The 25,440-nt window shown below is 39.1% G+C and overlaps 1 protein-coding gene across 3 annotated transcripts in view; it reads right to left on the bottom strand.

Annotated features, from left to right (window-relative positions):
* Positions 1 to 1,643: 1,643 nt before the first annotated feature.
* Positions 1,644 to 25,440, bottom strand: part of tafa1b (TAFA chemokine like family member 1b) — a 182,537-nt gene continuing 158,740 nt past the window's right edge. For 2 of the 3 annotated variants that reach the window (XM_077530491.1, XM_077530492.1), the window contains 3 exons: positions 12,621 to 12,745; positions 9,191 to 9,282; positions 1,644 to 2,754 (listed from right to left, as the gene is read on the bottom strand). In XM_077530491.1, coding sequence (XP_077386617.1) covers positions 9,256 to 9,282; positions 12,621 to 12,745 — 152 coding nt within the window. In that variant the 3' untranslated portion in view covers positions 1,644 to 2,754; positions 9,191 to 9,255. The remainder of the gene's footprint in view (positions 2,755 to 9,190; positions 9,283 to 12,620; positions 12,746 to 25,440) is intronic. The other variant, XM_077530493.1, reaches the window with a different exon arrangement.

Raw genomic sequence — 25,440 nt, 5'->3', positions numbered from 1 at the left:
ATTTGCATAATCCTCACAGCAAGACACTGGCAAAATGGCCTCTCTGAGGCCCAATGGCCAAATTAATCTTTTTATACGAGACTACAAAGAGTAAACAGGTCATCATCTGGAGAAAAAGATCTGCCAACGTTTGAGTATTCACTCATAATCTGTCACATTTGTCTTTTTCATAGCTTTTTAGTGAGGTTCTGCGCTCCATGAAACTCGACGCGTCTGCAATGATGAATGCGTAGAAGCGCATCCGCTGGGAGAAAAACATCGCAAATGAACAGAGAAGAGCTTGATATTGAAATCATCTTGTAGTTGGCCTGGCATGATATTGGAAATCTTTATTCTAATTGCCTGAATGAATTGAATGTGCTATCCTGATAAATCCAACCGACTAGCAGGGGGATAACAGAGCTGAAGCATCACTGAATTGTTTGTGTGTTTACTCCATGTTTGTTAGCCTGGTAGCCACATTCCATATTGGCCATGTGTTGTTGTTGATTGCTTATTCACTCAAGCAAAACGCCTCTTTACAATGTTAATACATCATATAAAAGACAATATATTACAACATATTCAAGTAGTCATTTTCCTCACACATCACCGCAGGAACGGAACTGAAGACTGAAAATCAGTATAGAAAACCATTTTTATTTCTCATGAGGCTCTCCTGTAATGTACTCGTATTTCTACTAGGGGATAACAGCATTTCTCTCTGCAGTTGTCAATACCACCTCTCTGTGGTTCAGAATATTTCACCTGAATTGTCACAGTCTGGCGTGTGAAAAGTACATCTACACAACAAACGTTCACAGATTACTTATGACCACTTTCAGTAGCAAGAGACACATTAATGTTCCAATTAAGATATCCTGCAGTGACCAGTTGTAACCACTGGTTAAGTAGATTTAACCGACGTTAACTGCAACAGTTATCTTGCTTTTCAAGTGTGGTTAGCTAAACAAGAGCATGTGATTATACCACGTTACATTTTGTAGGTGAAATATTTAAAATTTGGGTCTAAATAAACTATTTCATCAGTAAAGGTATTTTTATGATTTATACTGCTACTTTGAATCTGCCTCAAGGCCACTAGAATCCAGGAGACCAATGAAATTTTCTGAGTCACATGTAAAGTCCATGAAGTGGTTTGTAGCAAGACTGAGTTCTGGCAGCGGCAGTCCTTCCCCGGTCTTCAAGTTTGCTTGGCCTTTGAGTCATTTCCTTTACTTCCATTAATATTCTTGGCACCATCGACATTTACCTACTTTACTACTGCAACCCAAATTGTTGTTCCCCCTTCTTGGTCACTTCATTGGAATGTCTTTCTGTCAGCATTATCTAGTTAGCTAGCTAGCTAGTTTTAACCATAGAGTTAAAATGTTTTCCTTGTCAGAAGAAAAATCCCTGCTTCTTTTTGTGCTTGGTATTGTTTCGCCATCCATTTTTTAGCAAAACCGCAAGTAAACAAAATGAGGAATTGTGGGATATTATTGGTGCCTTAAGAACACGGTTAACTTTAGCGGTGCCGTTAACTAACAATGTGATTAACCATGTTTTGAACAACACATTTTTAATGGTCAATTAGCTGGCGGAGGGTTAAGAACTTATCATGCGGTTAGGGTCAACCAGTGGCAAAATAACCGAAAAATGAACAACCGGGTATCGTTTTTATTTTTTGCAATGGTTGCCAGTCTCAGTAATAACCTCAGACAATGTTGGTTAGTGAGGCAGTCCTATACATTGTTTTCCTCATCTTTACCAGCATGTTCTGGCTTGACCTTGCAACACTGTAACATGACCAGTAACAGAAAGTTATTTTTACAGTTATCATTGTACCTTTTCCAGTACAAGTAAAGCAGTCCTATACACATCAATGTAGGGCTTTCCATAAGTATGAATTGCACTTTTACCTGGAAGGGAAAAACAAAACAATATACCACAGTGGGGGTTAAGCTCCTAAGAGAGTCTTAAATATAGTTTTCAGTTTGCTGGATCTGCTGTCATATATGTCTTTTATTTATATAATTATATACACACACACACACACGTGTTCTTACATACAAAGAAAACTAGCGCTGTCGAATACATGCCTTTAAGGTCAAGAAGTCAAGTCAAATGTTCATTATTGACCACAAAGGTGAGGCCATAAGGGCAGACCTTTGAGCCACAAAAAAAAGAAAAATCTTGATTAACTCCGCATAGGCTGCTAATTCGTTCTCACTCCTAGGTAGTTCCTACAAAGCAGTCTTGTAAGCACGTCAAACACAAAGGCAGCTATCCACGCAGAAAGAAAAGGATATCAGGGTAATTTCCCGCCTTTGTGCATTTAGTTCCATGCTCGGGTCCATGTGAGCATCTCAGCGGCTTTACCTTTTTGACAGGCGGGGTGAGTCTTCACATAATGTTCAAACAACCTCAAAATGACCCCGACTGAGCTGCTTGAGTTGATGTGCGGCGCACAGAGTGAGAAGGAACTGGGAGAGAGTTGGTGGCAAGCTGGCCACAGCTGTGTGGATGAGGAGATTCACCAACATGGGGCTCCTTGATCAAACAGAGGATTAGTGCGCTTTGAAATCCTTGGCACCACGCGAGCAAAGCTGTTTTATCTAGGTGGATATCCTTTCTGTGGTCTCAGGTAATCCAGTCACCAGCCTTGGATGTAATAGTTTTACACCAGTCGTCAGGAAGAGAAAGGGTAGATGAGGGGGAAAGGCTGGCGCCGAGTCCTGCGATGGGAGCTCGTTGTTAGGTCCTGGGATGAATCTGTATCACATGGGAGGAAAAGAGAAGAAAGAAAAAAAAACACACGTGTGTTTAGATAGAACAAAAAGGACAAAAGTGTACATGGATTACACCTTGAGGAATTGCTCGATTTGTGTGTCTCACAAACAACGGGAGTCTTTTGAACTGTTTAGTGCTTTGTAGAGCCCTGCCTCACCTCCCGGATCCTGCTGTTACTAAAAACAGACAGCTGAGACAAAAGGAAACAATCCAGGAAACTGGAGGGAAATGCACGGCTGCTTACATCCAGAGGTGTTTACACAAAGTAGAACCTGCATGTGACTCCATGCTGTCTATAATTTATGTACAAACTATACAGTGCCTCAGATTAGTTTAGTTTTGCTCACCCCTACCTTAACCTGCAACATAAACTAAGGCTTTTTCCAACCTGGTAAAACGACTAAATGAGATCAGTGCCCCTGGTATGGAGTCTGAGCCATGTGTGACTTTGGTTCAGGGACTCTTATTTAGCCCAGATTTCACACCAGGACACATTTCAATGGGATATTGTGAATTTTTTGGATTACTCTTGAATTCTCTGCTTTCCAGCATCTGCCTTAAGCCATAGATTTGTATAAACTTCACCTACATGTTTCCTAGTACACAATGAGTCAGGTTTTTAAACGTCATATATGCTAAAATGAGCATGACAATACTGCGGAGCCTCGAAGCAAACAAGGGCTGTCTGAGTTAGACAAGTAATAGAAACTAACATGGGCATACTTATGAGAGTAGTAATTTGGATGCATTTGATTATTTTAACATATTCTTGTAGCCATGAGAAGCAGGCATTAGTATTTAACACTTTCTATTATGAACACACCTGGAGGCCCCTGCAAACGGAGCCAATTATAAATCTCATGATCCCAAACAACAACAATACAGCAGTGACATTTTGAGCAGGCTTTGCCAGGTGTGTGTACATGATTGTGAGGCGACGTCTGTGATCCATTGAGCTCTATCACACCCAGAGCCACACTTAGTAAAGCTATTGAAGTCAAAGTCATGATAAGATGCAAGCATGGGGTTTGCAAAGTTAGTTTTTTTTTCCCGACTTGGATGGATATAGAGGATGTAATGGAACTAGTCTTCCATTGAGTGCCAATCATGTTACTTAATGCAATTAATGTAGCATAGACTCGGTCAGATGAAAATAATGTTTAAAAATGAAGTTTCTATCATACATTGTTTTTATAACAGTTGTTTTCCCCCCTTCTACCATTGCCTTGGCTTTTCTTGCTAAGGGATGAGCATTTGATGTAGGCTATAGTTTAAATCCTACAATGCTTCAAAGTTTCCATTTCATGAAACACATTTTCAAACTAACACACTGAAAGTGTTGAGTGGTGAATGTTGAACTTCTGGAAATTAGTCAAGGGGCACGAGTAATTCCATTGGGTGGTTTCAGTTATTTATGCTTTGACAAACTGTCTTTCAACTCGATTTTTGTTAAAACATCGTGTGATGCATCTCCGAGCCCAAAGGAATGACGTGCGCTCCCGTGCATAAAACCTTTTGAAAGTGTTGCGCTGCGGCTGTTGCTCTGTGCTTTACTTTTGACTTAAAATAACAGCTTATCCCAAGCTCAAGTATTTTGATGGCACGCAGGCCTCTGTTAAGGAGAAATTCTCTTCTGTCTTTGACATTGTGATTCCAAATAGCTATTTTAGTGGTCTACATACAATATCTCTTGTTGTGTTCACATTTATTGCTTACCATTATATTTACAGTATGTTACAAAAATGACTACATCCCTTACATTTATGTAGTTTAATTATATCTTTTCATGGTACAACACTGATGAAATAACACTTTGACACAATGAACAGTAGTCGGCGTATTATTGATTATATGTGTAAATACACCCCTAAGTAACATTTTGTGTGGCCACCATTATTTTCCAGCACTGCATTAACACTCTTTTGCAAGGAGTTGACTAGAGCTTCACATTTTTCAACTGGAATCCTCTTCCACTCCCCCACGACAAGCTCACAGAGCTTGCGGATATTCGGGACCTGACGCTCCTCCACCTTTTGTTTGAGGATGTCCCAGAGATGTTGAACATCATGCTTAGCCAATTTCTCACTTTTATTTTCAGCCTCTTTAGCAAGGCTGCTCATCTCGGAGGTGTGTTTGCGGTCATTATCATATTGGAATATTGCCCTGCGGCTCAATTTCCAGAGGGAGGGGATTATGGTGTGCTTTATGCACACTCCCACCACCTTGCTTGACTGCAGGCAAGGCACACTTGTCTTTTTACTCCTCACCAGGTGGCTGCCACACAGGCTTAAATTGACACCATCTGAACCAATTGAGTTTTTCTTGGTCTCCTCAGACCACAGGACATGGTTCGAGTAATCCTTTGTCTTGTCTTCAGCAAAATCTCGCAGGCTTTCTTTGCATCATCTTCAGAAGAGCCTTTCCCCCTACTTTTGTTGCCAGCAATTAGTGGCTGTATTTTTAGTCATTTTCAGATTTACAGTTATATACAATGTGCACTGACTACTTACAGTATCTGCAGAAATGTGAGGAGTGTACTCACTTCTGTGAGGTACTGCATATTTATCAATGACAGAAGCAAACTACTCAATGCTACTCTGGTAAGCAAGCCCCTAACACATACCTTACTTACACTTTGAAATGTCACTTTTTGATCATTTAAATGACATAGAATTTTATGTGTTCATCTCCACGATGACCTTTAATAAAGCCGTCTTGTGGATTTGTGTGATCAGCGTTTGATTTGCAAAAGGATGGAGAGTGGGAAATGACCTCGGTCAGAACAGAAGTTACGGGTTGGACATTACAGCCCACGCGCTAGCTCAGATATGAGCCACCAGAGATTTGTTAGCCTAAAAGAGTTCTATGCAAATGCTGTCACTTCAACCTACAAGCATGTGGGAGGTATGTGTGACAAAAGTGTCCTTTGTTTCTTTGTGTCCTTTGCCTCTTAAAAGGATCCATGTAGTGGGTGAATTTCCGACATATTCGATCCTTGCCAAGCGGCGTAAGCGCAAAGCTGTATGCATTCTAATTGAGTGGCCGCATTAAATTGCAATTTACTCCGACTTCAGCTCGTTAAAGGAGACGAGAACAATTAAGCTAAAGATTTTTTTTTTTTTTTTTGCAAACATTGCCATACCCTTTCCGCCAAAGACAAAACAATCAAGCCAGCTGCCAATAGCACCCTTTGAAAACACAGGACTACGTGCAACAATATTGATTAAGTTCACTTTAATAGCATTTTCTATAACATTGATAATGGGGAAAAAATGCAAACAAATAATTCACTTGCATGTAAATGAATTTCACATTGAACCAGAATGTAAAAATGATCTTTTGGAGTGTGTTTGCTGACCCATTTTTAAAAATGATACAGTCTGGTCATAAATAAGTTTGCTGGTCTTACAGGTGAGGTGGGCTGCATTTCATCACTGAATGCTATATTGCATCAAGAGGTGCCGTCTGGTCATTTAAAAATAAATATGCTTGTTTTTCTTGAAAATTAATATTTGACTACTAGTTGAAGGGTAAACTTAACTGATACAGGCCCAATACACACATAAAGGCAATCGGACTGTTTATGTCTTGATTTCGCTTCTTCCCGTCCATGGACATCAAACACATGACTGTCTTATATGATTATCCTTGTCTGAGGTATGTTAAGAGTGGATTTGTCCCCAAAATTGTGTCTAAAACTGGTCAAGGTCGACAATCTTAAAATATTAACTCATTCACTGCCAGTCATTATAGAAAATTTTTACATTTCCAATACTCACGTGATATTCCATTCAATAATTATATATAAACCGAATCTACCAAATAACAGAATAGACTCCCTACTTTTTGTCCCGTCCCGTTCTTTTATAATTGACAGCAGAAAAATGTAGGTTTGCCAAAATACAGCCATTTCTCCCATGGACTCTGAAACTGTGTTTATTTCCTATAAAATGGGGCAATGATGTCATCTCCCGGTGGTTGGGCATCAGTAAAGTTGTTTCCAAGTTTGATATTTACAGTGGAGCATGCTCAGATTCGCCCCCATTTAGCACCGCTCTAAAAAATACAATTGACAAGTATACTTGTCAAAGGCAGTGAATGTTAATGTTATCAATATTTCCGACCAAAAATCTTCATGTGTACAGTGAAAACAGAGTCGACTACTCTGTGGACTGTGACAAGAACAGAATGTAAGAACTGGCCAAAAAGCAGCGATGAAGAATAAAAACAAATATGTCCTACTCAATGTCATTTTTTTTCAATAAAAGTGGATTACAGAGACATATTTCTGTCTGACCGGCGAGCGCACCATTAGGCTAGTAGGACTAACATTTCCTATGATTCTTAGACACGTAAGTAGCAAGTCGTTCGAGTTCGGGCGTGACGAAAACACGCCTGCTGGTGATTAGATGTGGATGAAAATACGAGCGCAAACTTGAATGTGAAGAGGAGATAGGAAGGAATTTAACAGTTAAATTCATTTTTAATGGGCTCATTATATGAATCATCATGTCAGCTTGTGTGATTGACATATACATATGTTAACTGGACTTAAAAAAACAAAACAAAACAACAACAACAGAACCTGCAAAAAAGTGAGCAAAAACAATGGAGCTGGCCTCACGACACGAGGTTCAAAACCAAGACTGTCCCTTATAAGCCAGGACATCTGGTTACCCAAACCTAACCCTATAAACTTGGAAATGTCTTCATGTTGCTTGGCAAGTTCCTTAATTTGTCCAAATTGTTGTGCCATACCAGTTCCACTGCACATCTACATCAAATATCGTCAACAGTGGGTGAAAAAAAATAAAAAAAATACAGCCATTGATGATCCAGTCAGACTGTGCAGCAATATGGGACAAACAAATAAGACATAAGATCTCAGAGGATTTGGGTGTCGGGATGTGTGATCATCACTGTAGCTACTGCTTGCTGCATGTAAGTGGTTGGTGCATCATCATTTCAAAACAAACAGATACAAAAAGGCCACTGACGACAAGTATGCCAACTGGGTTGTAAACCTTCAAAATGTGAGGTTAACAACACATCCAGCGGAAACAAGCAAGCAAATTAAGGTCACAAATGACCTGAAACTAACACAAGGTGCCGCACCCTTTTCTCACAAGCCTTTTGCATCTCTGATTTGATTCTGTTGGCATCTATCGACTGTTCAATCTTTCACCACAAGGTAAAGGAAAACAAACAAACATCTGTATTACAACCTATTTAATTAAGCCTCTCTTAAGATGTATAATTGTTTGGAAGCACGAGAAATTGACAGATCTATTTAGCCACTGGAGCGGATAATGCGGATCTATGCTGGGCAAACGTTTTGGAAGGTGCTCCGCAGCCTTTCTGTCACTGTGACTTCCACAAACAAAAGGGTCTGTCTGCCTTGTCTGTCTGCTGCTACAGAACAGGCACTCGCTCTCTGAAAGACATAAAGAAAAAGAAGAAGAAAGATGGATGTCAGGCGCTGGCTTTGCACGACTTCTAAAGAGTCCATGCCAATTTCTAGAAAATGGCTGTGTGTGCTTCAGTGAGGCTGGTCAATTTTCTTTTGAAAACAAACAAATGCTGTATTGTTGGCTTTCGAGCTTATGACGGAACAAACACAAATGATGCCGTACGGTTTCCGAAGGAGGTTGAATGAGGAATTTGGATCAAAGAAAAGAGCAGAGTGCAGGATAAAAGGCCTTTCATGGAGACCGTGGCCTATGTAGTGCGCTGATAGCGGCTCCAACGAGACCCATGTAAGAGGATCGGTATATCAAGTGGCCTTTAACAAGAGCCAAAAAAAAGTTAAATAAAACAGGCCTGCCTGGGGTTCTTGAGTACACATGCGAGCATCCGTGCGCAACAAACACAGAATTCACTCTGTTATCGAACACATCACACAGGAGCGTACACTCACAACTAGGAGTACACACAGAGAACAGTAAGTAGCATGTCACAGATTAGTACCAAATAGGATTGGCAGAGCGGTGCAAGGAACTGTTAGCAGACCTGCACTGTCGCCAAAAACAAGATCAGGACGTGGAACAAAGGGAAAGAAATGAGCCATCGTGTTACGTACTCAACAGAGACACAACAGAGGGTAGCACTGGTGCACCTTGTGTTTTCCAGACGAGCATCCAACCACCTCCATAGAAATGCATATACCTTCCTTAAATACGCTACTGGTGCTCACTGATAAATGTTGACTGTGGGCGGTGGCACATTTCGCATTTGCGTCACGCCTGCCTAATCATGCGCAGCATGTAAACACTTGATTATTTTGCGCTGGATATTTGGGTTAATGAGACGTCATTGAACATAACTCGGCCCCACTTCTACTGCCTGACGATGCTGACGTGAGGGAGACGTGGAGGAAAAAAAAAACAGAAAAACAAAGAACAGCTTGAGAAAGACTAACCTTTACAGAAGCAAGAATGCAGCTCAATTTCGGTTGACGTTTCCTCTGCATTTTGCTTCCAGAAGCTAAAAAGGGGAGTATGGCTGGGTGTTCTGCAAAGAGAGGGTCAAGAGAAAAGGACAGATGTGGATTGGATTTAAAAAAATAAATAAATAAAAAAATACCAATTGGAAAACTTCATTGAGCCATTTCACTCAAAGAATTTTGAGTAATAAAGTATCGCACAAAGGTGAGTACACCCCTTACATTTCTGCAGATGTTTCATGAAATCTTTTAATGGGACAACATTGAAGAAATTACCGGTACACTTTGACACAAAAGTAGTCAGTGTGCACCTTATATAACACTATCAATTAAATTTTCTATCAAAAGTGAGTACATTCCTAAGTGAAATCGAACATTGAAGAAATTTGTCGGCTGCGTGAAGCACGCACTGATTTTTTTGGTTTATTTTTTAAATGAGTGAGTGAGTGAGAAAATGAGTGAATAAAAAAAAAAAATCCGTGCGTGCTGTCAAATTGCTACGGGAGTGACATCACACAGCCGACAAGTTCGCCCGGCCCCGTTTGTGACACGCCAGCCCCCCGCTCTGCGATTGGCTGGAGGAGTGTAAACACTGTCTTTCCACAGAAACGTCCTGCTGTTTACAAAACAAACACAAAATGGCAAAATACAGGCTGGGGGGGTTGGGGGTTTAGGAAAAAATCACCACCCAACATTAAGAGAAGCCCATAGCTGTAAATTGAGAAGTTGTTTGTTTGTTTAAATCCTGTATTTAAAAAGCGCCTTTTCCTGGCCTTTAAGCACAGTTTGTCATTGTACCCAACCAGTGTCATGTCACTCGTCTGGTCTCAAGTGTGAATAGGGAGCAGGTGTGTTAAATTTGGTTTTACAGATCTCACACGCTCCCATACTGGCCACTGAACGTTCAACATGGCACCTCAAGACAAAGACGTCTCTGAGGATCTGGGGGGAAAAAATGTTGCTCTATATATCTTAAAGATGGCTTAAGTTATAGGAAGATTGCCAACACAATGAAATTGAGCTGCAGCTTGGCCTCGACATGGTCATCCAAAGAAGTTGAGTGCACATGCTCAGAGTCACATCCAAAGGGTGCCTTTGGAAAGTAGACATATGAGTGCTGCTAGCATTAATGCAGAAGTTGAAGGGTGGGGAGTGCTGCATAAAATTGGTTTGCATGGTTGCTTGCCCAGATGGGAGCACTTCTAAAGATGATGCACAAGAAATCCCACAAACAGTTTGCTGAAGACGAGCAGACTAAGGAGATGAATTATTGGAGCCATTACCTGTGGTCTGATGAGACGAAGATCAATTTATTTGGTTCAGGTGGTGGCAACCAGGTGAGGAATACAAAAACATATATTGTCCCATTTAAAGATATCATGAAATATGCAGAAATGTGATGGATGTACTCACTTTTGTGAGATAGTCTATATGATCATATACTGTATTGTGATCAATTGTTGCTGTTGTAAATGCCAAAACTGAGATTAAGATGCATTCTTTGGAGGGAACAAAGCACTGCACCTACCTTCACATGCCGTAAAGACCCCATTCGGGTAATTCCTTTCTGGAGATTTTATGCTTGTGCTGGCCCGGTGAAAGTCTACGGGCTGTTGTATGCATCGGCAGGACAACCTTGGGAAGCCCCGTGTGGTGTAACCTTCACTTGCTGCCCCCCTACTGTCAAATTAGACTCGACTTCTATTCAAAGTCATTGTCACCAAGCATTAAAAAAAGATGCTGATGGTGTTCAGATGGGGGGCGAGTTGGTTAAACGAATACAAATTGGGTGATCAACGTGTCACGATGTGCTGGACTGCCGGCTTGGTGGACTTAACTCCCTTCATGATTTTTGTATGCGGCGCTCAGCGGCAGCTGAGCTAGCCGAAGGGCAGCAGTGAGAAAGAGTGCCTGTTAACTTTATCTGAGTGAGGAGTGTGGCCCGAGAGGCTGCTTCGTCTTTCTGACCATTTTATGATTGTTTTTTTTTTTTTGGCCACTATGGCACTACGATACGTTGAACAGTCCACCTCATTTAAACCCTCCTGTTGTCCTCAAAATTTCTAGCACATTGACCCCAAGGACATGAGGAGGGTTAACTTGAGGTCACAAATTTGCTTGTTTCATAAATAATTTTGTTTCATTCTTTGCAAGTTAGGTGGTCTGTGTTAGTCACAAATATATTAATAAACACATTTATACATCCGAAATGATCCATGTGTTTAAATTTTGGGTTGAAGTACCGTACATTTTTGTGTGGTGAGTGTGTGCCTTTTTATTGTAAAGTACATATTCGAGAAGATTTACATTATTTTAATTTTTTCTTTCTTTTTCTTTTTTCTTTGTAATTTATTGGAATGATCCAAAGCAGGGATGGGCAAAAAAAAAAAAGTTCTCTCTCTTAGTTTTTTTTTTTTTTTTTTTTTTGTACAAATTAACAATTATTTAAATAAATAAATAAATAAATAAAACACTGTTAAGCATTCGGTACATATGCATTTTCTACAGAAGACAAGTAAATGGGTAGGGGGGAAATAAAAATGAAAAAATGTGGCAAAATGAGAATATGCATCGACTGTAGTTTTAAGTTGTAATATCACCATTCACCACTAGATGTCAGACATGGCGCGCTGCACTTACACTTGATCCGACACTACCTATACTACTAAATAATTTTGGTATTTGCAATGATGTGGAAGGTGAACATAGTCCCTCAATAATATTAAAATTTTGATTGAGTTTATTGAAGTTTGTTTAAAATGAGTTCTGTTAGTTTGCTGTTCAGCAGTTTTGTGCCATCTTTGAATGGTATTTTTTATGCTAGATAGCCCTTTGCGATAAAAAAAAAAAAAAAAGAGTCACAGGATGTGGTGGTGATTGTGTTTGCTTCAAACCCTTTATTTTTGGGTTAGGAAAGTGGATCTTTTCTGCATGCATTGAAAAAAATGATGAAAAACTAAATATATTTGGAGCACGTATTTTGTACATATGCATGCACATATTTTGTCCACATCTAGAATATGAAGTGTGAAAACTGTAGCGCCCTTTAGCATTTAAGTTGCCCATCTCTGATCTCTAGATCAAAGCAACACATAAAGAAGGAAAATTGTAAAAGTCAGTATTTCATTTACGTTTATTCTTCAGGCCATTTTATTTTGAATTAAAATTCATTTACTTTCCCATAGATGTCGGAGTTGTATGATATTAAAAAAAATCTAAATAAAATTGGCTGTGATTTGGCACAAATGTTTTGCAGTCTTTTGGCACTTTCTTGTTACACATATGTTTAGATTTATATGTATGTGTATATGTTTATGTGTTTATTAAATGTCTGTTCAGATGTGTAGCACACATCTGTGAGCAATGAAATCACGTGTTTGCGGGTGCACGTTTGTTGAGGTCTCACCCGTGTGGTCTTGATTTTATTCCCGGAGGAGCACATCCATCCGGAATTGTCAGGCAGAGTCTTGCACTCTTCTCCCTCCAGACACGGTTCCATCTCACACCACCATTTGCCAATTACAATGGACGCTGAGGAAGGTAGGCAAAGATATAAAAGGGTAGGTTAGTTATATTACAGACACTCAAGAACGCAGGGTACATTTATCGACAGAATTTATAATGGAGAATATAAAATATTTGTAAGAGTGTAAACTTAAGCATGAATCCTTTATCATCTAGAAAAAGGAAATAAGTACAACAAACAGTTACTGGCCCACAGTCGCAATTGTAGAAAATTCCTGTACGATCTTTTTTTTTTTTTTTTAGCACAAAAGTACTTGAAAGTAAATTTTGTGTCCCATTCCATCTGGTTTCATACCTACCTGAATTCATAATTTTGTCATGTAATTCCGAGGTGGGTAAGCTCATTTTGAAGAACATCTAATTATGTTGGTTTAACATCAACTCAATTAATCCTCCAGCTATTTCACAAAAACAAATATGTTCTCATCTTCCTATCACAGGGATGCACTTCCCCCTTACTGCCGGTGTACTGTGTACATGTTACTCCAACAGTTGTAGATAATCCTAAAATCACAAAAAAACAAAACAAAAACAAGCACCATTAAATCTATAACTGTCTAATGTTGCTTAGCCTGTAGGTCACCGTTCAGCAGTGCAAAATGAGCAAATATGCTGTGAGCAATCTCAATATAAAAGTTCATTTTAACACATCAAACTGTAAACATGCCGGCTGGAGGATATTTGGACATCTAAGCAAGATTTTCGGCAAAGCAGATGTGAATCAGACCTTTGAATTTCCCCATGGATTCTCACGTTACTCACTAATTAGCACATGTTGCTCCATCATCCAATGAATCCCTCTAGCTTGTTTTCCTCACCATAAAATATACATTTGACAGCAGCAATCATTCAGCTGTTTAGGAGGCAAAAAAACCTCCATATGCAATACATCCTTGTTAGGGAAAAAAACAACACTGTGAAGACAGCATGAGGAAAAGCGTTTCATCATAGCATCAAATGATACTGATGGAGTAAATGATGCCACTGTTCCCAGGAGAGTATACACACAGGCAACTTTAGGACATTTCTATTTAACAATACAAATGCTAATTTGACTTGAAATCGAAAATAACTATAGCAGCTGCAAATATCATTTGCTTCTGATGAAAAAGAGACAAAGCAAGAAAGTGAATGAATATACCTCTGTTGAGCTTCTAAAATAGAACGACTTTAAGTGAAAACTTGATCATTGGATAGGGTTTGAGGAAACTCAGCTGAAGTTATATTAATTGCTATGAAAAGTGTATGTAATATAATGACAGATGTGCAACTGCTCAAAACCATATGTACGAATAGTTTGAATTTCCCATTTTCCAATTTAGCTAAGTGTCAACTCAGTGATACCATAGGGTTAAAAGGCAAGGCAAGGCAATGCAAGTTTATTTGTATAGCACATTTCATACACAAGGCAACTCAATGTGCTTTACATAAGGCAAGGCAACACATAAGCATCAACACACAGTAGTTAACATTCAGAGGAATAACAGTAAAAAAAAAATAGGTTACAAAATTTACTAAAAAGAACATACAATGAAAAAAAAAAAAAAAAGTGTGCTCAACTCTATTTTGAGTTCATCTCACACCGTACACTTGACCCATGTTACTCTTTTGGTATGTCACCGGCTCGCCTACTGCCTTAGCAAAGCGGAATACTGCATTACCAGAGGTAGGCATTCCATCAGTACTGACGGACTGTCCATCAGTCCGCCACTGACAGATGCCTGTTTTGCTGAACAATGACAAGAAACAAAAAAAACAACAACAACAAAAAACAAAACAAACAAAAACAAAAAATACCCGACAGACTAAGTTGGGTTTTTATCCATCAGCGTAATCGTTACTAACAGAGTCAAGTCGATTGTCCTCACAGTCTGCCACTGACAGACGCCCATTTCACTGATGACAGCCTGTCTCTCATGGTGTTGTTCACGGGGGTTGCTTAGAATGTACTGCATTATATATGTGTACACTAAATATGTGAGGGAGTGACTGTTCTTTTTTTTCAACGGGATCTATGTGGAGACTCGGGGCCGGCTCTAATTGGCTAAAAAGGCGGAACCAGACAAAATTAGGAAAGATGATTTCACTTCACCTTGCCCCATTTTATATTATGTATTGTGTATTTATTTGCATATAAAACTTTATTTTGGTGAAATTATTTATTTCAACAATAAATAGTAATACTTTTAAACAAATAGTTTTGGTTTGGGTCTCTATCCCCCTCCAATGATCCTTCACATAATATTACAATATATGTCGTAGGGTCTTCCTGGGTGGAGTTTGCATGTTCTCCCCGTGCCTGTGTGGGTTTTCTCCGGGTACTCCGGTCTCCTCCCACATTCCAAAGACATGCATGGCAGGTTAATTGGGCGCTCCGAATTGTCCCTAGGTGTGCTTGTGAGTGTGGACGGTTGTTCGTGCCCTGCGATTGGTTGGCAACCAGTCCAGGGTGTCCCCCGCCTACTGCCCAGAGCCAGCTGAGATAGATGCCAGCACCCCCCGCGACCCTTGTGAGGAATAAACGGTCAAGAAAATGGATGGATGGATGGATGTCATAACGTGTCATCAACAGTGCGATAAAACCAAACCATATCGTTACTGCAGGCTTGCCTGATGAAAATATAATTTTGGCAAGGAAAACTAAGTTGCTGACTACCGACCCATGTAGTAGGAGAAGGAGAAGATCTGTGAGCTGAAGTGGGCAATTTATAAAATTTTGCCAGTCCATCATTTGTCATTCGTCAACAAAACATGGGTTTGCCGTACTGACGGAAAGCCCACCACTGTCTGTCAGTCCTAAAATAGTGGTAACGTACTGTGATGACGGAAAAATGGTTAAAAAACATGACGGACTGGTAACGATGGAGGATGCCAAGATGACAGATAAGCAACATTTTGTAATTTTGCCCACCTGTGTGTATTACTAGTAAGTATCAATAAATAATAAAGCTAGAACAATATGGTCATTGCCAAGAAGTGCAAGGTTGACCTGGACAACCGTCAGTTCAAGTGTAAGTGGACAGAAGAGTTTTGTGTTTTACTGGACCACACCAATGCAAAACAGTGCTCAATATGCACACAGACTGTTGCTGTCAGCAAAGCTGAGAATCTAAAGTGGCACTTCAGCGCTACTAGCACTAGCTTCAATGCCAATTACCCAACATCAGCACAGAATAGAGAACGTCAACATGATATGAGCTGCCCGTTTCTACTATATATAAAATCAGCATTGGCACAGGAGAGCTTCATGGACACAATTACTAAAGGGAAGAAGCCATTCACTGATGCCGAGTTGATTAAAAAGTGTGCGATTGAAATTGCATGTAGTTTTTTTGTTTTTGTTTTTTTTCAATGGGAAGAAATTTAGACAACAGCTGCTTTGTTTGCTTCCTCTACTGGTGCGCACAACCGGGTAAATTATCTTTAATGAGTTGGCACTGTTCTTCAAGAAGAATGGTTTGGATTTGACAGAAAAATGTGGAAGCTCCACGGATGGTGGACCAGACTTTCAGCTGCACTGCTGACATTTCGCTGCATCATACACAAAACTGCTGCAAGCCGAACTATATGGAAAAATGCAAGACGTGATGGATACTAGTGACAAAACTTGTTAAATTAGTTCAAGAGCGTTCCAGTCTGCGGAAATGTCAGATGAACACAAGGATCTTTTGCTACATAATGATGTTCACTGGTATAGCAAAGGCTGTGTGTTGGAGAGGGTGTGAGAACGATTTAAAAGTTCCCCTACACTTTCATGTGATATCTGTTCTCTGTTCCAGCTGATGACCAGTAGACTGCAGAGGCAAAAAATACTGGTGCCAAATATTGATGACTGATCAAAAACAGCTGAGCTGTTGCAACGCTCTTACTCACAATGCACCCCAGTCATCATTTTCTTCTATGAACAGTGTCAATTTGGTCTTTGTTCCTCCTGAGCCAAAGAGTCAAAGTGTCACTCATCTGTGGATCCTCCAGGTCTCCAAATGTTTACCTCAAGGTGAGAAGGAACATTCCTTCCTGTGTTGCCAGGCTGTTTTTATTCCAGGTGTAGACATGGGGGAATGTCGTGTATCTTAGCTAACCTTTTAAGAAATTCAGTGGTCATAGTATAGGTCACACTGAGGACACAAATAACCATATGCAATGTTGGCGTTATTTTGATAGTGTCATATACAACAGTTGTTGTGTGCTGAGAGGGTTGGATCCCAAAACAGAGCCACGAATAAGGTTTTAAAAACAACGAGAATCGAGAATCATGACACGCCAAGCCCCACTTGGGCAGCGGGGAAGCACAGCGAAACAGTCAGCAATAATCCGGCGAACACACAAATTTCTCAGACCCTTAAATAGACAGTCAATGAATCTCATTGGTTGTGGCTAGACATGTGAGTACTAATACTGACATGGAATTCTCTGATTGGCTATTGACTCCGTAATTACAGATAGTTCCTGACATCAACAAACATCATATAGCATAAAAGACCCGTGACATCATATAGTCCAGACCTCATATAGCCTAAAACTAGTTGAAACTGGATGCTGTTACATCAATACCAAAAGACACGTAACGGGTCGTGAACTCTGGCGCACGGTCATGAACTCTACTCAAACTTAACCCAGGCGTGATCCCAGACATGAGACAAGACCCAAACATTACTCCTGCACGACTCGGGTCATGACAACAGTATGTCATGATTATGACAACAGATTACTGGCCCAAAATCAGAAAGATGCCTAAACTCATTCATCTCACTTCTGTCATTAATTAGCGAGTAAACATTAATTTTGCCTACTTGTATCAATCAAACACTAACTTATGAAAATGAGACACCAAAACAACTTGAAAAACTGGTCAAATTTTACACAATTAACAAAATAATTAAAACATATTTAAAAAGTACAATTAAATCAAATGATGTTTGCTGCAAGAAAATCCAATATCTTCTGTTTACAGGTAGATATTATTTGATACACACATATTTACACAGTCACTTGACTTGTTTTCGCGAATGTGGTTGTAGAAATACCGTTGACAGCTGAATGTGCACATAAAACAGCAATTACAGGTCCAGTGGAGACAAACAGCCATGCAAACAAACAAACACAAACAAACAAACAAACAAAACATCCAGCACTAAATTGCAAATTGAGCACTTAGACCCACACTTTAAATCCAGGCTAATGAAAAGGCCTTTTAAAAAAATAATTCATATTTCAAGTACCATCATTATTATTTTTTTTTTTTGTTGACACATGGCATGCTGTTGCCATGACACCCATGGAGCATCTAGTTAGCCTCAACACACATAGACTCCTCCACACAGTAAATATGGCTTTAAAAAAAAAAAAAAAAAAAAAAAAAAAAAAAAAAAAAAAAAAAAAAAAAAACCAGAAAATGCATTTTCGCTTAATATTTTAGCATTCATTTACCCAAAGAGTGTGGAACCAGTATAGGCTAGAATAAGATATAGAGATGTATATTTATTCCAGTCTTATATTTTGCTGGCCTTAAGTTGAAACCTCATAAGTCACAATTTGTTACATTTGATATTTTTTCCTAAAATCTATACCATTGGTCAATCCAATTGTGTTATTTATGTATTTATGTATTTATTTACAAAGTATTGACCAATCTTAATGTTAAAAATAGTTACATGTATTTGATGATGCAATGTTGATGGTTTTGGGGTCACTTGAAAAGTGACTATTAGAGGTCCGAGGTTTCGGAACAACACCAGCAGTTTGTTTAATTAAATGTACAAGCAGACTTTGAAGTAAAAATTATCTAAACATTATTGCATTTTTTTTGTTTTTTTGTTCATAAAATCACCAAATTTACAACGTGCACTCCCAATTAATACAGTTTTGCTAGCTGCCATGAACTGGCAGTCTAAAGTTCAACACTGCTTTGCAAATTCAGTACTATTTTATATGAATATTTTCAGTATTTTAATTGAAATCTGTCATCAGGCTCCTATTATTGTGGGTTGAGGAGAGTTTACCTAATCAGCATGTTGTCAAAGCATCGCTAACAAGATGGCATTTAGTCACAAAAGTGAGAGACATTTTGATGGCCAATTAGTAATTTAATTATGAATTTGTGTTTGCAATTTTCAATTGAATTTGCTACCTAATTAAATACACTGACATTTAGTGAAAATGTCACAATATTGGAGTGGTCTCCAGATAAGTATACTCACTTTAAAGTGATTATTACAGTGCTGCCTTGATAGCATGTAAACAATTTGTCAAACATGTTTGCCATTTTGCGACGTATCTTGTTCCACAATCTTGTCCTTTAATTGTATTTGATTATCTTCTTTTTTATTGTATTTGATTGTCTCCGAATCCTCTGTTCATCACTCTCTGTCAATCTGCCACTCCTCTTCTCCATTTCAGTGGCTGCTTGTAGGAGAACTGTGAAAGCTGGAATCAAAATAATCTCTTAAATGACTGCAGCTGTCTGAATCTGGCAGACTCAGGCATTGATACAACCTGACAAAGTAGTGTACAAACATGATGCATGGGCTACAAATACACATATAAAAAAAAAATACAAACAACTGAATCAAACACGATTCAAGATGTTCGTTGCAGGCGGTTTTGTTGGACAAACAAGTGAGTATGGGACTTGAATTGATAAACGTGAATAGATGTGAACCTTTTACAAGCGCATCTGTCAGCTCAATGGTGAGAGATCTGTGATGGATAGAAGTCTGTCACACGTTCCTCCCTGCCAGGTAACGGAATGTTTGAACATCGTGATGTGTGACGAGGAGAATTGATTTCTGTCTGTGTCAAAATGGGAATACGTGACCATGAGTTTAATGAATAGTTAATGTCTTTTAACTTGGCACGACGCTGAAAGTATGGTTGACGTCCTTTAAATGAATTGCTGAAAAATTAAGATCTTAAAATGTTTTTCTCTTTTCACTCTCCATCTTCTTTTAATCAACAGGGATTAATTTACATTTAAAAGTGCACAAGCCAGTATTAATGCCAGTGATGTAAGTGATAGGTATCCCGCGCTATTGGTAAGTCAAGCAATTTGCGTTCACTGCCGAAAGGAAGCCAAAATAAGTTGAAGGCAAAATGTACTTCAGCTTCATCATGTACAGTATGTTCATTAGACATTAAACTGATCTGATTGGCTGGATTGGGAACAGACAATATTTGGCATTTTATGCAAAATCTGTGATCAGCTGTAATGTCTTGCTCGATCGATCAATAATGTCATTGATTAAGACATTATGTTATATTTAATGTTAAGTAGCATTTTTTAAAGATAATTTTTTTTTGCCATGTAATTTAATTGATGTCAATTATACAATGTTTTTCACAATTCATAGATCCCTAGTCACCGCGAATGACGGTGTAACTCGAGATTGTAAGTTTTTTAAATACCATATTTATACGACTATAAGGCGCACCTAAAAGCCTTCAATTTTTTCAAAAGCTGATCATGCGCCTTATAATCCAGTGCGCCTTATATATGGATCAATATTGAGCCACAACAGGTCTCGCTGTCAAGACGCTATCGGTGACCCTGCATGATCGGTGACGCGCATGCACAGAAGATCCCGCCATCTTGGATCGCTAGCTAATCCTAATTCTTTACCTCAGAGAAAATAAAAAAAAACAGCTGTTTCATTTGGGAGTGAATGGAGTGGTTTGTAATCTATTAATAAAGTTTGGCTGACCTATCTGACTGTTTTGTTGACATTCCCTTTAGCGCAGCACCGTCTAATGGATGCATAACATAACCCCAGCCTCTACTGTAGCGCCTTATATATGGAAAAAGTTATATATGTCATTCATTGAAGGTGCGCTTTATAATGTGGTGCACCTTATATATGGAAAACGTTTTAAAATATGTCATTCATTGAAGGTGTGCCTCATAATGTGGTGCGCCTTATAGTCGTGAAAATACGGTAGATATATTGATCCATCTTCGAATCGAAATAGTGTTGCTTATTGTTTTGCCAAACTCCTTCATCACCAGACTGGCCATCTGAAATTTCGTGAGTTTCTCGTACAGCCGGTCCATTCGGATGAATATTAATCACGAACGTCAGAGGCCACCGTGCACATCGCTGACCTACGAATAGTAATTGCTAGATGTCAACTGCTGTACCGCCGTCGTCGAATAGGATCAGGACAAATATTTTCCTGGCTCGAATTGTGTTCCCAGTCTCTCTCTGATGACAGTTTTGAAGATGATGCAGATGTTTCATTTATCCTATCCTCCGCTTCTCAGATGATCTGCTCAACTCCATGATGGTGTTTCTAGGAGGAGGAGGAGCTAACATTGCCAAGTGTGTGCTTTACACTACAGAGTCCATTTGTGGACAATGTGTGCAGACAATGTAGCTTGTGGCCATTAATTAAACATAATCTTTTTTTTTTGTCAAGTCAATTGTTTTTATCCTTCATCACAGCCACTCCAGGACATGGATTTGCCTTGTTTTTGTGTTTCTCAAATCAGATCACATTGTGTTGCCAGAGCTCATAGTGGTTATCACCAACTCTGCAAAACATACAAGCTTCTTTTCAGACCCAGAAGTATTCAATGTTTGCCCCACTTTTCCAGAGTTTGCCTGAGTGCGCATCAGAAGAAGGGTGTTAATGTTAGCGTTTAAACATCATAAGAGGCTCATTCTGTTCATTCCTTTTGCAAATATTCATATCTACATTTAGTTGTTTTCTTTCCACTACCATTCCATTACTTTACAATGTTCAAAATTAGCATAAGTACAGTATGTCATTTTAAGGATTTAATGCAAATGATATGATTATAGAGCACCCTGAACTAAGCAAACAATTTTGGAGCTGGTCCTGCACATTTTACTGCACTGCAAGCAAACATTTCACCATCTGCTTGACCAGCAATGGAACATTTGTAGCATTTCCACTTACCATCCGTGTTTATCTCCCCATACCTCCCCCCCACCAACCCCCCGGATGTATCTTAAATGTACCATGACAACCTGTCATGCTCGGCTATATGCACCCGCGGCAGAACAGAAGGGTTCATTCCCCATCAGTGATCAGCGATGAGCGGGCATCTGCATGCGCCTCTTGTTGCGAGTTTACTGCTACAGCAGCTACATGACAACATAGGTCGGGTGCATGTGTGTTGCAAGGACATCCGCCAGCCTGAGGTCGAGATTAACATGCGTGTGTGTGTGCAATTTTCACCTTTTTGGTGGTGTCCAAACTATGGCCAGGGGGCTAAAGTTTCACATAGACTGGGATAAGTGTGGTGATGAGCAAGGCTGCAGAGATATGAGCGTTTGACTTGTTAAAAGGGATGTTCTTCACTAAGAGCCTCGTTGGCTGTGACATAACTGGGACATAGTTCTCCCTGTCAAAGCTAATAATCAATTCCCACTACAGGGATAATCTGACAGCAGACCCCTACTGAGCGTGACGCCTCCCCACACACGCTGTCGTCACATCTCTGTATCTTCAGCCAAAAAGCTTCAATAGCAACTGAAACAAGAAATTTGCAACTCCTGAAGAAATTGTGAGTGGATTCTGAGAGGTGCTGCCACAGAGACAATTGTTAAAAACAGAACCTGAAGACTAGAACGTTGTTTGATTACCCACAGAAAATTTTACAAATCACCAGAATGAATGGAATTGCTGCCGTGGGAACAATATGTTGATGATGTCATAGAAAATTGATGACTCATTGGTGCATCATTACTTTCCGTAACAAACATTTAGTTTCTGATGAGTGTTTATTTTTATTATAATTATTATATTATTATTATTTTAAGAACTGCAGAAAATTCTTCACCAACCATTTGATTTGTTGCTTGAGTAACACGAGTTTCAGACCCTAGCCTAAAAAGATGCATTAGACAAATGCATTATTTTTCTTGTGCATACTAAAGTAAATACTACAACTACTACTACAACTAGTACACCTAATTGTAATAAATCCCTCAAATACATCCTTTTTGCATATCTCATCATATTTAAACCCATCAATCACCTATGTGATATATACTCCCATTATAAAAATATGTATTTTATGAATTTATTCTGGATAGAAATTAGGGACATTTAATACCATTTTTTTTCCAACCCGATACCAGTACTCAACTCTGAGTAGTCACCGATATCAAGGACTAATACCACTAGACTTTACACCGATTTGATCGGCTGGGCTCGAGATCGGATGATATTTTGCATTTTATGCAAAATCAGCAATCAGCTGTAATGTCTTACATTTTCAGATTGAGCAATGACATCATTGAACGGCTCCACGAAATAAGACATTCCATCTTATATTTAATGTACATAAGCATTTTTGTAAAATAAAAAAAAATAAAAATAAAAAATCCATACATTTCAATTGGGCTCAATTATATGTGGGTTTTTGCTATTTGCGAGCCGGGCCAATCACTATTCTCCGCGAATGGCGATGGTCAACTATAGAGTAAATATTAAAAAATAAATAAATAAATTGATATATTGCTCCACCTTCTGATCGAATTGGTAATTAGTTGTCGTTTTTTTTTGTTTGTTTGTTTTTTCAAACTGGTTGATCGCTCATCGGCCGAAAAATCACGATCGTATAAAGTGTTGATATCACTATTACTTTGATTGATCAAATGTATATAAAAATAAATAAAAATAAAAAAATAATAATAATTATAAAGATCTAGTATCTCCCACTATAACATTTTTTATTAAAGTTGCATGAAATGAATGAACTCAATGGTCATGGGTTCATATCTGGTTAGTATGTTTGTAGATATAAAAGTTATGTAAATGGCCTTAAAGCTGCGCAATTCAAATTCTGTTAAACCACCAAATTGACCTTCTGGTTACCTGTGATAAACCAGCAGTGCATGAGTGACACGAGTGACCTTAATTGGAACGGTCAGCAACTTGAATAACTTCCTGCTTGATTTTTAGCATTTGTGCAATGAGTTTATGATGCTTGGGTGCAAACAACTCACACAACAATGGGATCTATGTTCACCATGTGCTTTGATGTTGGATTTAGATGCTAATAACTGATAAAACAGCCCATCAGAGAGACTACAAATTTAGCTAAAGATAAAGACAATTTCCTTTAGGCTCTGCCTGTGTGTCCACAACAAACGACCCCCTGAAAACAGATTATTTTTTTATATAATAACAATTCATTTGTCTAAGATTGCTAATCTGTGTGGGCATGAAACCTTTATATGGTAACAATGGCAGCAGGTGGCCACTAGCGGGGAGATGAGATGAACTTTGTTGCAGAATCATTGCTCATTCTAGACGGAATATTAACAACAACTGGGACACGTGAAGAAAGTTCCATCTGGGACTGTCCACTCACTTCAACAAGTCTGACAACACAGTTAGGGGAACAGTGTCTCGAGAATAGCTTTCTGTGACTGATCAAGACTGCTCAATGGTGTTTCTGCAAAGTGTGACTAATGAGTATATCTCGTGGTTTTTCGCACCAAATAAAGTTGGTGAAAATGATCCCAGCTGACTATGAGTCACCTAAATCAAGAAAGTGACTTAATCAGGATTTGAGGTAATCTTATTTGTGGCACATTTGTGGTCAATACTGCTGCGTTGCTGTTCACTGGCTTTCTTTTTCATTTTTATTACCACGCCACCTATAAGTGCTTGTTAATCGATTCACTGACACTGAAGATTTCTGTCTGGGGGATCCAAACCCAGTGAGGCATTAAGTGTTAACAATAGCTTCTATTTCTGCGCCTGAATCTTTGTAAGGTACTCTTTGATTTGCCTGAATGTACCCAACTTCTATTTGAAACTTTCTTCATGACGAAGTGAAAAAAATGTCACACGCTGCAAGATATACTGTCGTCGTCCTATGTTCAGTGAGCACGGCAATGATCACAAGCACTGAGTCATTTTTTTTTAGATGGTCATGAAAAATATCTCATTGTGACGGTAACATTTTTACTCAGAGTAAAGTGTTGTGATGTACATCTGGCGCAAGTCGCACTTCAGTTTGTTTACTTGCCTGAATCTGTGAAGAGTTTTCACGCAGTATGCTTGTGCCCATGAGAGTGAAATGACAAAATAAGCACTGTGCTTTTTTCATCATCTTCCACTGAGTGTCAAAGGCGCACAGAGTGGGATCGCTTACTGCATTTTACACAGTTATGATCAATTGTCTTCAACCATTCAGTTGCTGTCTTTCAAGTGAGGTTGTTGTCAGGTAAGTGAAACAAAATCCATGTTTTTTTTTTCCCACTAATTGAGCAACAGGGGCATTTAAGGCTGTCTGCTGCCATATTGTCACACAGCATGATATTTGTTCAACCAAAATGCAGTTCCACAAATGGAATTTTGTTCAACTCTGCTTAGAATGCACCGATCACAGGAGACCACAGGTGTCACAATCAGAGCCCAGAGGTTTGATACAGCCAGCCACATCATTTAGTTTGACCCCGAAAATAAATAATATGTCTGTGAGGTTATTGATGGCTTTAAATGCGAGGGGGAGGACCTTATATGAATTATGGAGCGGAGGGGGCACCAAGAGGAGTTGCTGGAAAGTTACAGTAAGAGCTGGGTGACATCCACATAGTAGTCGGATGAATATAATATTTTCCAAAAGATATGGCTAACATGGAGAATGTGGATTAAGAAAAGAATCGGACCAAGGAAAGCGCCTTGGGGAACACCAGAAGAAATGGAGATATGATCTAATGAGA

The sequence above is a fragment of the Festucalex cinctus genome, chromosome 8 (genome assembly GCF_051991245.1).
Source record: "Festucalex cinctus isolate MCC-2025b chromosome 8, RoL_Fcin_1.0, whole genome shotgun sequence".
In the NCBI taxonomy this organism is placed as follows: Eukaryota; Metazoa; Chordata; class Actinopteri; order Syngnathiformes; family Syngnathidae; genus Festucalex; species Festucalex cinctus.
This window is presented reverse-complemented; position numbering and strand designations above follow the sequence as displayed.